The sequence below is a fragment of the Tetranychus urticae genome, chromosome 3 (genome assembly GCF_039701765.1).
Source record: "Tetranychus urticae isolate SD_2017Ah chromosome 3, NJAU_TeUrti_SD_1.0, whole genome shotgun sequence".
Taxonomy (NCBI): domain Eukaryota; kingdom Metazoa; phylum Arthropoda; class Arachnida; order Trombidiformes; family Tetranychidae; genus Tetranychus; species Tetranychus urticae.
Window position 1 is genome coordinate 19,296,776 of NC_142960.1, and position 14,882 is coordinate 19,311,657.

At 33.0% G+C, this 14,882-nt stretch overlaps 4 protein-coding genes across 4 annotated transcripts; 3 read left to right on the top strand and 1 right to left on the bottom strand.

The window, feature by feature from the left end:
* Positions 1–1,256: 1,256 nt before the first annotated feature.
* On the top strand, positions 1,257–3,854 carry LOC107363066 (uncharacterized). The gene is made up of 2 exons (XM_015930236.3): positions 1,257–1,489; positions 1,661–3,854. Exons 1-2 carry the CDS (start codon positions 1,315–1,317, stop codon positions 3,667–3,669), a joined length of 2,184 nt encoding a protein of 727 aa, XP_015785722.2. The 5' UTR covers positions 1,257–1,314; the 3' UTR covers positions 3,670–3,854.
* A 1,483-nt stretch (positions 3,855–5,337) lies between these two features.
* On the top strand, positions 5,338–6,681 carry RpS8 (ribosomal protein S8). The gene is made up of 5 exons (XM_015930243.3): positions 5,338–5,419; positions 5,511–5,617; positions 5,732–6,010; positions 6,198–6,324; positions 6,516–6,681. The coding sequence occupies exons 1-5, from the start codon at positions 5,416–5,418 to the stop codon at positions 6,623–6,625; spliced, it is 627 nt and encodes a 208-aa protein (XP_015785729.1). The 5' UTR covers positions 5,338–5,415; the 3' UTR covers positions 6,626–6,681.
* Positions 6,682–6,721: 40 nt separating this feature from the next.
* knk (cytochrome and DOMON domain-containing protein knickkopf) lies at positions 6,722–11,082 on the bottom strand. The gene is made up of 8 exons (XM_015930238.3): positions 10,789–11,082; positions 9,459–10,024; positions 9,260–9,397; positions 8,552–8,972; positions 8,310–8,484; positions 8,000–8,242; positions 7,779–7,917; positions 6,722–7,709 (listed from the first exon to the last, which is right to left on the bottom strand). The coding sequence occupies exons 2-8, from the start codon at positions 9,499–9,501 to the stop codon at positions 6,799–6,801; spliced, it is 2,070 nt and encodes a 689-aa protein (XP_015785724.1). The 5' UTR covers positions 9,502–10,024; positions 10,789–11,082; the 3' UTR covers positions 6,722–6,798.
* Positions 11,083–12,120: 1,038 nt separating this feature from the next.
* LOC107363068 (uncharacterized) lies at positions 12,121–13,671 on the top strand. Its single transcript, XM_015930239.3, has 3 exons — positions 12,121–12,201; positions 12,317–12,663; positions 12,795–13,671. The coding sequence occupies exons 2-3, from the start codon at positions 12,399–12,401 to the stop codon at positions 13,463–13,465; spliced, it is 936 nt and encodes a 311-aa protein (XP_015785725.2). The 5' UTR covers positions 12,121–12,201; positions 12,317–12,398; the 3' UTR covers positions 13,466–13,671.
* Positions 13,672–14,882: the final 1,211 nt, after the last annotated feature.

The following is a 14,882-nucleotide window of genomic DNA, read 5'->3' on the forward strand; positions in this document are numbered from 1 at the left end:
TAATTTTGAAAATGTATATTAACAACACAAGAAATGTTTCTATAGATTTGGTGAATAAAAATAAATGATATTAAATTACAGTGAGAAATTATTTAATAACTTTTGCAAATGTTTGACCATTTTTATCAAATAGACATCTAATTGGAACTTGAGACATTCTTAATCAATGAATATAACATTCAAGATGATCATGATCCAGATTTAGCCAGAAAATCAATCGTTTTTTCCAATTTATCACATGATAGAATTATCCTTTCAAATGAAGTATCACAGAAACTTTCCGTTTATTGTTCAATAATCTATGTTTCTTCATGGAAACATTATTTTTCTGTTCTTCTTCCAACTTGGATTCATCATCGACAAAGGAAACTTAACACCTTTCCCACTGGTTCATGAACTGACCAATTCAGGCCTAGCAATTCACAAATCCTATCGAGATCTATTCACTATCAAAAGCAAAAAACCATTGATTTACAATTTTGTTTAAACAATTTAATATCTCAATATCTCATTAACGAGACAAAAAATTGATGTTTAAAATTGATCAAATTACTCAAAAGTATATTCAAATGCTTTAGCTTTAAATTGAAACTGGCAACTTTCATTGTAAAGGCCATGTTAAGGCTCTTTATTTATCTAGCTCAGTTGAACTTTTACATTTCATGGAGCTATTGTCATGTGAACAGAAGCAGGTTGAAATAATGAGTAAAATAATTTGCTGTTTATTTCAATGGATATTTTTTGTCTTCACAAAAATCACATCGTAATGAGATATTTTCTGGCAATTGATTCCTTTGTAATTTGAAGAGTTTTAAAATTTGCTGGTTTTTAGGCTCATCGCTTTTCATGGATGAATCAAGCGAATCAAGAATGATGACGACATCTTTTCAGGTCATTGATTCAATGGAAATGTGGATGGAAATGGAATGAACAAAAAAGCCAATGGAGTTTGTAAAGCAATCAAGTCAGAAGAGTTGGGAAAAAAAGGTTACCTGCTAAGTCTCTTTGCCTAAATCATCCAACTTACCTGTCACTTTTTTTACTTGAAATTTGTTCAACAGGGCAGTAAAAGTTCATCATCATCATCATCATAATTTTTATATGTTACTGATTGTTCAGGAGAAAGTTGAGCCCACCAAAGTGAATCCGGTTTAACTCGAAGTAGTTGCTTTAGTTAAACCATTGAGTTGCTCAAATCTTCCCATTCTAGACTTGATAAACTTTTCAACCTTTAAATTTTTCTCAGTCCATTTTAATTTTCATCTCTGCTTGTTAACCAATTGTTTAATATATCAGCAAGTCACACTTGAAACAATGATAAACACTCTTATTTATTCACTTTTGTTTTTATTTTCAATCCAATCCATTTCATGTCAAGAGCTTAATGAAACTAAACCTTCATGTTTATGTTCAGATAAATTTGGTTATGTGAGATTATCCTGTAGAGATAATCTCGACGATGTTCCGGATCTCAATGATACTGTTACTGGTAAGTGATCCTTTTAACATTGTTATCAATCTTGTATCCAACTTAACAATTTAAGTGTGAAAATGGTTAAACCTGTTGATATCAAGCTTTAAATCTTGTGCATTGACGTCTAATAATTTTGATGAATTACTTGTCTCATTGATTGTCATTCTGTTTTTTTTTCTTGACCAGGAATGGATTTACTTGAAAACTTCTGTAGCGATGTATCCTTTTATACGCCTAGAAAACTGGAAATCTCATTTGGCAGTGGATCAGTCCATTTATCTGACCATGTCTTTCAAAATGTGCCCAACCTGTCTTCAGCTAAAATAGCCTTTACTGATATGAGGCAAGTTTCATGTGGACTTTTGGCCAATTTAAGGCAATTGGAAAGTCTTGAGCTTTGGTATAACAAGATAAACATGATTTGTGAACAAGCTTTTCAAGATTTGGATTCAATTGTTTCAATAACATTATCAGGTAACCAGTTGGATGCGATTCCTGATCGAGTCTTTCGCGGTCTTCGAACCCTATCAATCCTTGATCTTGACTCTAATCAAATTAAATACTTGAGTCCACAGTCATTTGAAGGACTTTCTGGTTTGAGTTTCCTTAACTTGGGCCGTAATTCACTTAACTTTATCCCATGTCAAACCTTTACCAATCTGAGAAACTTGAAAGAATTGAAATTATCATCAAACAAAATCTCGGAGGTTTGCAGCTCAGGATTTGAAGGTTTGACTTCCATTGAATCTCTTGACTTGTCTGACAATGCTTTATTTGACGTTCCAAGTGCCCAAGTATCAACTTTAACCACCCTGAAAACCCTTGAATTGGCCTCCAATCGATTTGAAAAGATTGACTCTCGTGCCTTTGAAAATTTAATGAACCTAAGGGAACTCAATTTGGCCAGGAATAAGATTAAATCAATTGATTCAGACGCTTTCCAGGATTTAATTAGACTTGAGAAATTGGATCTTGCTGAAAACCAGATACAAGTTATTCAATCGGCAACCTACAAGAGATTACAAAGTGTCCGTTCACTGTCCTTTAAGGCTAACAAGGTTGAGTACATTGAGGCCAATGCTTTTGATAAATTAACCAAACTGGAAGAACTGGATTTGAGTCACAACAATTTAACTACGGTCACTGGTGAAACATTTACTGGTTTGTATCTTTTACGGTCAATCACATTGGAAGGTAATAAAATCAATCGAATTGCCAGTGAGGCCTTTGTTGGTCTCCATTCTGTACGTAACCTTAATCTGGCTCATAATCAGCTGTCTTCCATTCCTAGAGGTGTTTTCAAAGGGTTGAGAGATTTAAATGATCTTCAGGTTAATGATAATCATATTAAATTGATTGAAGGTGGTGCCTTTGAAGAGCTTTCATCTCTTAATACACTTGGATTACACCACAATGAGATTCTTGATTTAGATGAGACAACCTTTGAAGGTTTAACCAATCTTCAAACACTCAATTTAAGAGCCAATTCACTTCATTCACTGAAATCCTCGGCTTTACGTAATCTATTTAACTTGCAAAAGCTTGACATCTCGTCCAATTTGATCAATGTTCTGATGGAAAAATCATTCGTTGGTAATCCTAATCTGCTTGATCTTGATCTGTCTCAAAATTATTTATACTCATTGTCTAAGCAATCCTTCACCGGCCTTAACTACTTGGAATCATTGAATCTCTATCGAAACAAGCTGAGTCTCATCTCTAAGGATATGTTCACTGAATTGCCGCAATTGAAGCTCCTCCATCTTCACAATAATGATATTAAACAAATTCAGGATAACAGTTTTGCCAAACTGCCCAATCTGGAAAATTTGAATCTCCAAATGAATTCCCTTTCCTATTTAACTGGTGGAACCTTTTACATCAAAATATACACCAAACAAACGCCAGTCACCATAAATCTTAAATTGAACCACATTCGATCGGAAAACATTGCAGCTGATGGTTTCGTTAAGCCAAATTCACGTAAATTGATCCTAGAATTACAGAAAAACTTCTTAACATATGTGCCTGAGAAACCATTCAAGGAATTTTTACAAGCCAACAATACATTGAAAATTACTGATTTTACCTTCTCCTATCAAAATCCAATCAATTGTCGAAGTCCTTTGAATCAATGGTGGATTGCATCCAGACGATTGACTCCTGACCAATTTGAATACTTTGGCTGTAAATGAATAGTTTGTAGACGTCATGCTTTTGTCCATGTAATTTTCACATCACTTGAAAACCTGACCAACCAGGAAACGACCAATAATGTCATTTAATTCCATAATAACTGATTATATCAGTAAAGCTTTTGATACCAACAATAAAAGCATATAAAATAATAGGATTATTAAAATAAAATTATTTAATGTGACTTGTAAAGTATATTTTGTTTACCAAGATTTTTTAATCTGGCTAGACTCACAGGGTAAAATCACCGACTATTGTTGATATCCAAGACATATCAGAATAATTGCTCAAGAATTGATTTGAAAGGTAAAGGGACAAAGGAGTTACACTTATTTGTGCTTATTTCCCATATGATTCAAGTCTTAATAAATGGCAACCAATGAATTGCTTTTGAAGCCATTAGCGCTATAAATTAAACAAATGTTAGTCGAGTTATGAAATTTAAGTGATAGTTAAACCACTGCATCGAGAAGTTATGAGATATAAACTCGAGGGCGAAGCCCGAGAGTTTTATCTCATAGCTTCGAGATATTGTGGTTTAACTGATTTAAACCACTATGTAATCTAATCTCAACACCTTTTTTTAATTTTCAAGACAAAATTTTCTCTTGGTTTTCCATTGCTTTCAATGGGTTTTCCTATTTTCATTTTAGGTTTCTTATCATTTTCATTTTCATTTTCATCAGTTCTAATCACTCTCTTTATCCCTGTCTTTTGGTCAAACTGTGCATATTTGGTTAACAGTGTTAGTTAACTATTAAGTTAACCAATTTCAGAAAGGCATCATTTATACAATTTAATCATTTGATTAAATACTGGTTACCCTAAACGTAGTGGTTTAATACAATTTAAACTACAACTATGTGGTTAACCTTGAATGATTTTTTGTGAATATTCAATGGCTAAATATAATTTCAGTAAATTGAACAGGTAAAACAATTATTCAATCATTTAAAATGAAGATGAATGACTCACAATTGTCAGTTTAATATTGGAAGAGTAAACAAGTTGAAGGATTTGTAAGGCTTGCTGGCCAAACTAAAACAGACAATAATACAATGTATACAATTGACCATATCAAATGGGTTTTGATTAAACACCAAAAAGTGCAAAATTTAACAGCATTTTAAGAGAAAGAAAAAGGGAAAATATTTAATTCAACATTTGAAGCTAGAAACTTCAATTTTAAGAATAATTTCCTTTGATCAGCGAAAATTGTCTGACAAAATTCAATAACAAATAAACTTGATAATTTTTTTTATTAAAATTTAATTATTTTGTCAACTTTATTAAGAATCGCATCAGTTTATCGCTTTGTAATTGATACTCATGATTAGATGAATGAAAATAACATTCAATTAGTTGTCAGTATGAATAATAGACCTATTTTTGTCTAAAAGTGACACCAACTTGTCATAAAATTGGGTGACCAGACTTATCAATGTGTCAATTGAAATTAAAAGTAAATTTTATTAAATTACTAATCAAGAATTAAATGTTAAATCATAGAGTTTAAGTGTTGTTTTAAATTGTTTTGATGTGATGAAGCTAATGTTCAATATACTTCAAAAGCTGGCGGGTATATTTTAGAAAGAGGGCGCCACAGTGTATCCTTGGTGACGCTTCGGAAACGGAAGCTTGAAAATTGTGTGTTGAACAAATTTACTGGTATCCGCTCTGGATAAAGTGTTTGGTTAATTTTGGTTAGTTGTTTAATCTTATTTCTTCCACAGGTTGATTAAATTATGGGTAAGTTAATTTAGAAGTTCAATTTGTGATTACAGTACACCATGTCAGTATTTTATATAATTTTAACTGTGTTAATAATGTTTTTAAATAGGTATTTCAAGGGATCACTGGCATAAACGCCGGGCTACCGGAGGTAGACGAGCTCCAATTAGAAAGAAGCGAAAGTTTGAGCTTGGTAGACCTGCTGCCATGACAAAGGTATTTATGATGATTCAATTTAGACATCTAATCTGCTAATTCATATTTCCGTGAACTTGAAATATGAATGTGATGTTACCATGTGTTATAATGTGTTCTATTGTGAATCTCTAGATTGGAGCTAAAAGGATCCACTTAGTTAGAACTAGAGGAGGTAGCTTCAAGCATCGAGCATTAAGGTTGGATCATGGTAACTTTGCATGGGCATCAGAAAGAGTTGCAAGAAAAACCCGTGTTATTGATGTAGTTTACAATGCCAGTAACAATGAATTGGTTCGTACCAAAACATTGGTTAAAAATTGTATTGTCCTGATTGACGCAGCACCTTTCCGTCTCTGGTATGAATCAAATTATGCTCTGCCTCTTGTTAAAAAGAAGACCGCAAAAGCAATGGTAAGAATATTTTTCAATTGTTTAGTTGATTTGATTACAATTTTATGATGAGCAACATATTCACCATCTTTCGACCGAAATTCTGTGTGGAAGTACTAACATGCTGAAAATAATCAACACTCGTATTTTACTGTTTTATGTTCAAAATTTTTAATCTCTCGTTTATTTTATCTTCATTTCACTTTAGGCTGAAGCAACAGATGCCTTAACAAAAGGAAAAAGCAAACGTGTTTTGAGAAAATATAAATTAAGACAAAAGACCGGAAAAGTTGAACCTGCATTAGAGGATCAATTCCAAAATGGACGTCTATTAGGTATTTATTCACAGTTCAATTTAATTTTATTGGTCACAACAGAATATTTATATGATGAAAAAGAACTCTCTCACTTATGCAAATTAGTAGATGATGTCTCATAGTTACTCTGACCATTCATAGTTCATAAACTATATATATGTATCTTTTTATCACATATTAATGGTTGATATTTTTTTCGTTTTCTTTAGCTTGTATATCTTCACGACCTGGTCAAGTAGGAAGATGTGATGGTTACATCTTGGAAGGAAAGGAACTGGAATTCTACTTGAGAAAAATCAAGGCTAAGAAGGGAAAGTAAATTAATTTGTAACCGATTCCTAGCCACAATAAAGACTATATCGGATTTCTACAAAATTGTGTACTTTTATCTTCTCACAATACAATGGTGTAAATTAATTTAGCAAAGTGTACTATACAACATTTATTTGTTCGTTTTTTTCTATTCATTTACATTGATTTTTGGTTTGTTCGTTAGCTCAAATTATTAAGCATAGGAATTATCGTAAGAAAAAATAGAGGTGTAAAAACTAACAAGAATGACAGGCTGATAGTATTACTACCAGATACAAAAGTTGGCAACAGAGAAAAATCATCAAGAACAAAAATTTTGCCACCCATGTTTCGTTGAGTGAAACTTTGGTAATAAACTACATCAGGTGTGCTTGAGTTGGGTGTCCACTGAAGAAGCCCAACATTACCTTGTTCACACGTATAATTTAGAGCATTCCTAAATTGAATAAATGTTTGATAATTATCTGCTTTTCTAGCGTCCATTGAATTTGGATAATCCCATAGGCAAAGTCTTCCTGATGCAGTTGGTGTAGGTCGACCTTTTCTATCATAGTCTATTCCAGCATAAACGTGACGTTTTTTCCTTTCCTTGTCATCTTGTCTAACCAGGCCACCCATTGCATCATCTGTTATATACAAAGGGTGATAATATCGAGCATTGTGAGGATTGTTTCCGCCCTCAACTCTGAACAAATAAGTTCGACCTCTTTTAACAAATAACGATGGAGCCATTAGCCCGTTTATATACCAAACGAGGCCTGGAGATGTGGATCCAGTTAAACTTGTATAACCTCTAATTCCTCCTGGAACACCAAGTCGTGCATAGAATGTTGTTAAACTTTGATTGAAAACTCTCAAAGGTCCCCATGTTTTTCTTTTGGCCAAATTGCTAATTGTGTAAGGAGATCGTTCGGATGTTTTGGTAAATTGGTAACAATTGCGTACGGCAGGCTTACGACCAAACTCTAGTTGAATCAATCCTTTTGGATAATAATGGTGCATTCGAGGTTCTTTCAATGGATTAAGTTTTCCAATCGCCCATATCACAGATGATTTTCCTTGTTTTTCAAAAATTCTATCTCCTTCGTCACCTGTTTAGTAAGATAACAATACAAAATTGTCACTTGGAATGAATATTGATGATCGTTTATTTAACTCACCTGTGTTGATTAAATTTCGTCGATAAGTTATTTTAGTTATTCCTTCTTCTCTTACATAAGTGTGAATTTGGAAATTTTCAACACCACCAACTTTTGAGTCAGGACAGATTCCCTTGTGTAATCCTAGAACATTGGTACACTATAATTGAAAGATAAAGGGGTCAAAATCGTATATTTAGTCATTTTATCATCAATTGACTTTAAGAGTCACTCGATCTTACTGGATATTTTTCTGTTAGATTGTAATCTTCGGTTTTTCCGAAATGTCCGTCAAGATAAGAAATGGATACATCAGCACCAATCATTTGTGTCCTATTCGGAGATCCACTGAGACCAAAAGCAATGTAATCATTTGGATCGATTTGACCAGCGACTTCAAAGGTGATTTGAGGTCCAAATATCTCCCAACTTAATTGCAATCTACGATGCAATTGCTCACAATTTGGCAAAGGAGATTCATGTTTCTATCGAACAAAAATAAACATTTCTAGAATTATTCTGGAAAAGTTGTTAGCTTTATGCATTTCTTACGATTAAAGATGTTAAAGATGGTGGAATGTTTAGATTATCTGGAATTATTACTGATCCATAATTAATCTCGTGTTCAGCGTTCCAAATAGCTAGCCAATCGATTTCAAAAACCGTCATGCTACCAGGCAATTCGAGAATTATTTCTTCATTTGAATATGGACCTAATGATTCTAAACTGGGAATTTAAAATTTTCTTTTAGTTTATTGCAATATAAATGACAGAAAAATGTTCTAATACTTACTATCCTTGTTCGTTGGGAATTTTGCGACCAGAGGAATGAGGCTGAGGACCATCTCCGACCCAGAAGAATGTATTCTCCGATAAACCATCGTAGTAAAGTTCTGGAATTGCAATCGTTTTGGAATCAAGGATAACAACTGGACCAGATTGTACTCCATTTGATATCCTTGAGAATTCTGAGATTCTCTGAGGCGAGGGAGGCTCAAATTCTTCTGGAATGTAGATGTCGGCTAAGTTTCGACGATCACGAATGTCCCAGATAGAAAACCATTTAATACTATTGAGTTTTTTGTCTTCTGGAAGACGAATGGTTATATCTTCATTGTTGTATCGACGTAATTTATTGGTTCTGCCAGTCTCATCAGGAACAATGAACCCAATGTTACTGGGTCTGACCGTAGCACCAGACCAGAAGAAGGCATCTGAAAGTAAAAACAAAAGATTAATCTAGTAAACTGGAAACAACAGGGAAGAAAAATAAGAATGACTTTCAATTGGAAAGCTTATTGGGCAAAGGCGTTAGTTGATGACATGATAACAAGTCAATTTCTTGGTAACCTTGTCCTGATGAAGATTGTATTCATGACTTAATTGGTAAATACAATTGATGATTGAGCCAACAATACACTTTTCTCAATGCGTATCGCCCAAAAAGAAAGCACCTTCCAATTGTTATGGCAAAGACAGTGATTAATTAACTTGTTCTTACCTGCACTTAAGCCATCATAGAAAAAACTTTTAATCAAAATTGTGTACTCATCAACAGCATAGACATCACCAGAAACTTGATGAGCATAAGTATTCAGTTTCCCCAGGAATAAACCTTGATAATCCTCTGCGGTGATAACTGAAAGAGTAAAAGCACAAACACAATTAGAGCAAGCAAGTCAGGGTAAAATGGAACTTACCTGAGGCAGATATTGTAGCGAACACTAGGAAAACAATTAACATTGCTATCGATTGGCATGGCTATCACACTAAAGCTTGTCTGACCATATTGCACTTTTTGTTATTTAAAAATAGGTGAATTATGTTGGCACACAAGGGTAATAGAGTTACAAAACTTGAAATAAAAGGGGTCAATTAAAACAATAGATTTAAAATTGAGAGTAAGAGTTAGAGATGAGTCCACTTGATTAAATAAAATGTCACCAGTTGGATGTCAGTGACTTGTGAAAGCTAGAAACTTGTAAACAAAACATCAAAATGAAAACACAACACTATTTAGTACTGGGTTTTGGTCACGGGGAGTTGATATTGGGTAAAAGGTATTTGATTGAAACAATTTAATCAACCAAGATGATGATGTTGATGATATTATTGAGGCTGAGAATGAATTATAGACAGGCAAAAAAGACAGGCAGCTATTGACGACGACCGGTTCTGGGTGACCTTAAAAAGACTTTGTTCCTCTTGGATGGTTAATCTGCACTTACTTCTGGTTGATCCACTTTTCCATCAACAGAAAAAAAACCTGATTACTCAGCAAGGTATTGAAAAAGAAAGAAAAAAGAAAGACAACAAGAAAGATCAAGAAAAAGGGAAGAAAGAGAGACAGAGAAAAGAGAGAAAGAAGGAGTCAGAAGTTGGTAAGAAAGGAAAACGTTTCTTCAAAGGGTAAATCTTTCAGAGATTAAAATTTGGTGTGAAAATATTTATTGGTCAATTGTTCAGTTGAAAGTACGAGTCAAAGAAAAGGCTAGATCAAGCTCAAAATTCAGTTACAATCAAGATCATTTAGTGATCTTGAATAGTTGACCTCAATCATTGATTTAACTTCACTGATCAGTGTTAAATAGCATTCGAACAATAAATCCTTTCAAGCAATTTCATTCTTTCGATGGATCCATTTTTTTGTGAAATGACGTTAAGATTTGAAACATTTAGCTTCTCACCAACACATTGACTAACACTTTATTCAAATGCGCCAACTTAGTTGATATGTAAACATAAATAATTGACTCTAAAGTATTAATTATTTTAAATTTTGCCTCCTTTAATGGTCATTGTTATGAATGAAATAACAACCACGAATATTCGGGATTAAGCAGAAATACAAATTAATTTCAAGTATTAAATATACAATCATAAGATTGAGTTAAATGAGAAAAATGATGACTTTTGATGAATCGAAATAATCGAGATGTAAGCTGAGAGGAAAATTAATTTAATACTACTTTTAGTCCGTTTGATTCAAATCAGGATACAGGAATGTTGCAAATGATCAACCAAGCTTACGTATTTAGTGTATGTTGACTTCGAAGGATGAAATGGGTGAGATAACAATTGAAATTGGTTTTCTTAATTTAGACTTGATTATATTCTCATTAATGCAAACCTTTTGGCAAGCCTGCAAAAACAATTAGCATTATTTGATATTTTCCAATAAGTGATGAATCTTATTGAAAATACTTTCATCTGATCACAATCACAAGACAAGGCACAAAAAGATATCCACATGATAAATTAATAAACTCTGAAATATAATAGAACGAGTTACTTAGTTCCAAATTTTATCATATTTAGAAGGGAAAAATAAACTGATTTTTCTAATTTCTTCATTTTCTAGTTTACAAAAAAAGTGTAAGATTATAATCTTTGAATAAAAATTTTCCTCAAGTCTGATGAGTAATGAGTTTATTGTGAGACAAAAGGTTTAAGAGGGAAAATATTAAAAGTAAACAAAGAAGAAGCCATTTTTTTATTCTGGTTAAAATGGTAGCTTCATTTTTCGGTTAAAAATTAGTTTAATTAGATAAAGTGATAAGAATAACGGTTGAACTTTAACCATAATCTTACATCATCCAGTTATAATTTTTATGGTAACCTAAACATGTAAGGAAGAGGAAGAAAGGTAAGTTATTTTGTTATTACATTTTTTTGATGCAAACTTGGTAAACATGGAAAAATATAAAATATTGATTAACAAAAATGTTATTTGAAAGAGAATTTTAAAAAGTTGTGAAACCAAAACTGATAATTGTGCTTCTTTTACATGTATTCACCATTTCATTGGTACCGGTCACCAAGGAACACCATTGATTCTCATCTTCATTACCATCATTATCAACATAATCATCATCATTCCTGTTATGGAAAAGATCCTCTTATTTGAATCTTGTTTTTTATTCATTCTATGTCGTATCGTTTCATTCACGGCCTTAGATAATTGGAGACTAGACTGGGAAAAGGAGAGATAAAAGATGATGATCATCATCACTAATGACAAGGTAATGAGCATTATATTGCTGCTACCTTTTTTGCTTTGGATGCTTCAACGGACCTGGAAAAGGAAAGAGAGAAAATGATGATAGTCATGAAAGGAAGGTGATAAAAAAGAAAGATAAAGAAAAAATCCTGGTGACTTGAATTTAGCAGGGAAGAGGCCAGGTCAAGTCCATCTGAATCAAATTTAGCCCAAGTGAAGACCGGAATCAAGTTAGTTATAACGGTGAAGTTGCTTCTAAGGTGGGTTATTAGTGAGAGAGAGCAATGGTGAGAGAGCTGATCAACTAGTTGGCCCTCTCCTAAATATACCTGATTCACAGTGATGATTTGTTAGTAATGCTTTTTTGATTGTGGACCAACAAACCATTTAATTCAATCCTTATTCGTTTCTTCTTCAATCATTGTAATTGTCTACCGTCAACAGTAAGTGAAAAGATCAACCTTTATATTTATATCTTCTTCTTTGCTATCATTACCTCACTTTTCATTCGTTCATCCATTCATTCAATCTTTTTATTTTTTAATTTCGTTCCTTTAGAACTGTTTCAATCCTTCACCATTTTGCTGAATTATCAACTTATTTGAGGATCAACATTGGTTTGAGTGGTTAACTCATCACAATGTTGTGGACAATAAAAAGAATATCTTGTTTTTGGATTTCTGTGATTCTCTTAAACCAAAGTAATGTTTTGTTTGTGTCATCGACATCATCTTCATCTTCATCCTTATCCTCATCAACATCTACACAAACATCTACTCCACAGTCACTTTCAATAGTAGATGTATCATCGAAAGCTAATGATACAGCCGTATCGGCTTCTACATTTTCAATTCAAGGGATCAAGGATTTCATCTTCAGGGCACGAAGTGTCGATCTTGCTCGGAGTGAGTGTTAAATTTATTCAAGAGTTTTAATTGGATATTTTCAGTTTGAAATCTTTGAAAGATTGAAAGTATCTCATTTATAAAATCATCAGACTAATTATTTATATTATTTTCCTAATACTTTTTCTTAGCTTTCTCTTCTCTTCGAGGATCAATCAGTACACCGTTTACTGCATTAATGTATATGGGATCACTTGCAGTTGGTGCGATCGTCATGTTAGCCTTCTATGAATCACCAATTTCACCTCTTCCAGTCCCACCTCTTCCTGATCCACCAGTTGGTCGTTTCCCACCTGAACATCCAGTATGGCCTCCTCCAAGCCGGTCATCTCAACCTATAGCTCATCATCAATCTCATTTACCAAATCACCCGATCGTTCCTGGATCTTTAGCATCAGCATCTGATATTCATACAGTTGCAGTCCGTCCACCAGCAGGTTATATCCACCGGCGAACAGGAATGGAGGTTGGAGGAAGCCAGTATCCGTTAAAAGGTCAAAAACAGTTGAATCCATTGAACTCTGTTGCAAGTAAAGCTGCTTCCTCGAAGGCAAGCAAATTATCTTCAACATCAGTTAGTGATGAAAAGGTAGAATTTATTGAAGAAGCGAATAAAAATGCTGCTTTTGTAAATAACAAAAATTCTAATTCCCCTGGAGCCTGCAATGGAACTGTCTGTGAACAAAACGGAACAACTATAAACTCAACTGTTTCACTTTTAACAAGTTTTATCAAAGATAAGCCACAAAAGTTGTTTGACATTCTGATGCCAAGAACTTCCGAGAATAATAAACAAAATTAATCAAGATTGATCTTTGGCGATAAACGATTATAACTTGTTAAACTGGTCTTGATAAATCATAATCATATTTAATATTATTTTTTATCATCATCCTCTTTGGTCTCTTAATTGTCTCACATCCCACCTTAATTTATAACTTTACATTCAATGTTTTGAATGTTGAATCGAAAGATTCAAGTTTTTATTAAACATATTCTTGTTGTTAACTTTTATCTGATTCATTTATTTCATCCAGTCTAATGATTGCATATTTGAACCCAACTCATAATTGGTGACCATTAAATGAGCCAAGAATAATCAATTTATATCCATCATTCTAATGACTTGACAAGTCAAGCAAAATGAAAACAATTGACAAATTTCGTTCAATTTTAGCCAAACTTGTATTAATATTTCTTCGAATGAAACTTATCATGCAATCTCGATAAAACACAATTATCCTGCTGAGTCAATACTCTGGCCTGGTTCACTTTGAACTTCACAATTAAGTAACAAATGATGCTAAAATAAGCCAATTGACCTATTCTGATAAATTTTGATTTGTTAAGGTTTCAATGAATTGTTTAGACCAGAATCACATGTAGAGTTTGATTATGAATTCAATAAATTTTTACTTAACTTGGTTTAGGAGGTGATTTGAAATGCCCTATTTTTATTGATGTAAGAGGTGTGATTTTCACAGCATCTAAATATAAAACTTAATCAGATCAAGTAAACCATTGATCGATTGTTCTTTTGAATTGAAACTCTATGATGCTGATGAATAGACAAAGGAAGATCTGTTTGTCTTTTCACCATCAAACACATGGTTTGCAAATTTTTAATTAGATTTATAATACTTGATCTCTAGTTTGAATCAGAATAATAGATGAAGCAATTGAATTTCAAAGATCATCTGATAAACCAGATCTGCTTACTTATGTCATATGCAACTTACTTTCAAAGTTAGAATGCCAATGGCCAAAATCAAGAGAACTGTTCTTAAATTGTTTAAAGTATATAATCCATGATGTGAACCAACAATTTTTATGGAAAATTCATAAGTTTCAGCTCCCTGACTCTTATGGTCATTGAATGAGGCCGGCTTAGTTTTCGCGGAAATCGAGTGAATAGTTTAAACTTCGATCGCCTTTTGTACCGTTGTGCGACGAGATTCTTGCATGAAATTTATTTTGCTAATGTAACTTTTTATGATTAACTGAATAATGCACTTATTTTGATAAATAAAACTTTTCATTTTCTTTAAAACAGCTAAGTTCGATTTTTTTCTAAACCGACCGCATTCTATGACCATAAGAGTTAGCGAGCTGAAACTTATGATTTATCCATAAAAATTGTTGGTTCACATCATGGATGCAATACTTTTTTTCATTAATCAACAGTTCTCTTGATTTTGGCCATTGGTCTTGAAACTTTG

Bases quoted from the DNA above. Each gene is read 5' to 3' on its own strand.
- LOC107363066 (XM_015930236.3), top strand. From the start codon at position 1,315: ATGATAAACACTCTTATTTATTCACTTTTGTTTTTATTTTCAATCCAA. The intron at 1,490-1,660 runs GTAAGTGATCCT...TTTCTTGACCAG, and splicing joins TCTCAATGATACTGTTACTG to GAATGGATTTACTTGAAAAC.
- RpS8 (XM_015930243.3), top strand. The intron at 5,618-5,731 runs GTATTTATGATG...GTGAATCTCTAG, and splicing joins GACCTGCTGCCATGACAAAG to ATTGGAGCTAAAAGGATCCA. The intron at 6,011-6,197 runs GTAAGAATATTT...ATTTCACTTTAG, and splicing joins AGAAGACCGCAAAAGCAATG to GCTGAAGCAACAGATGCCTT.
- knk (XM_015930238.3), bottom strand. From the start codon at position 9,501: ATGTTAATTGTTTTCCTAGTGTTCGCTACAATATCTGCCTCAG. The intron at 9,398-9,458 runs GTAAGTTCCATT...TTACTCTTTCAG, and splicing joins CGCTACAATATCTGCCTCAG to TTATCACCGCAGAGGATTAT. The intron at 7,918-7,999 runs GTAAGATCGAGT...TTTCAATTATAG, and splicing joins ATCTAACAGAAAAATATCCA to TGTACCAATGTTCTAGGATT.
- LOC107363068 (XM_015930239.3), top strand. From the start codon at position 12,399: ATGTTGTGGACAATAAAAAGAATATCTTGTTTTTGGATTTCTGTGATT. The intron at 12,664-12,794 runs GTGAGTGTTAAA...ACTTTTTCTTAG, and splicing joins AAGTGTCGATCTTGCTCGGA to CTTTCTCTTCTCTTCGAGGA.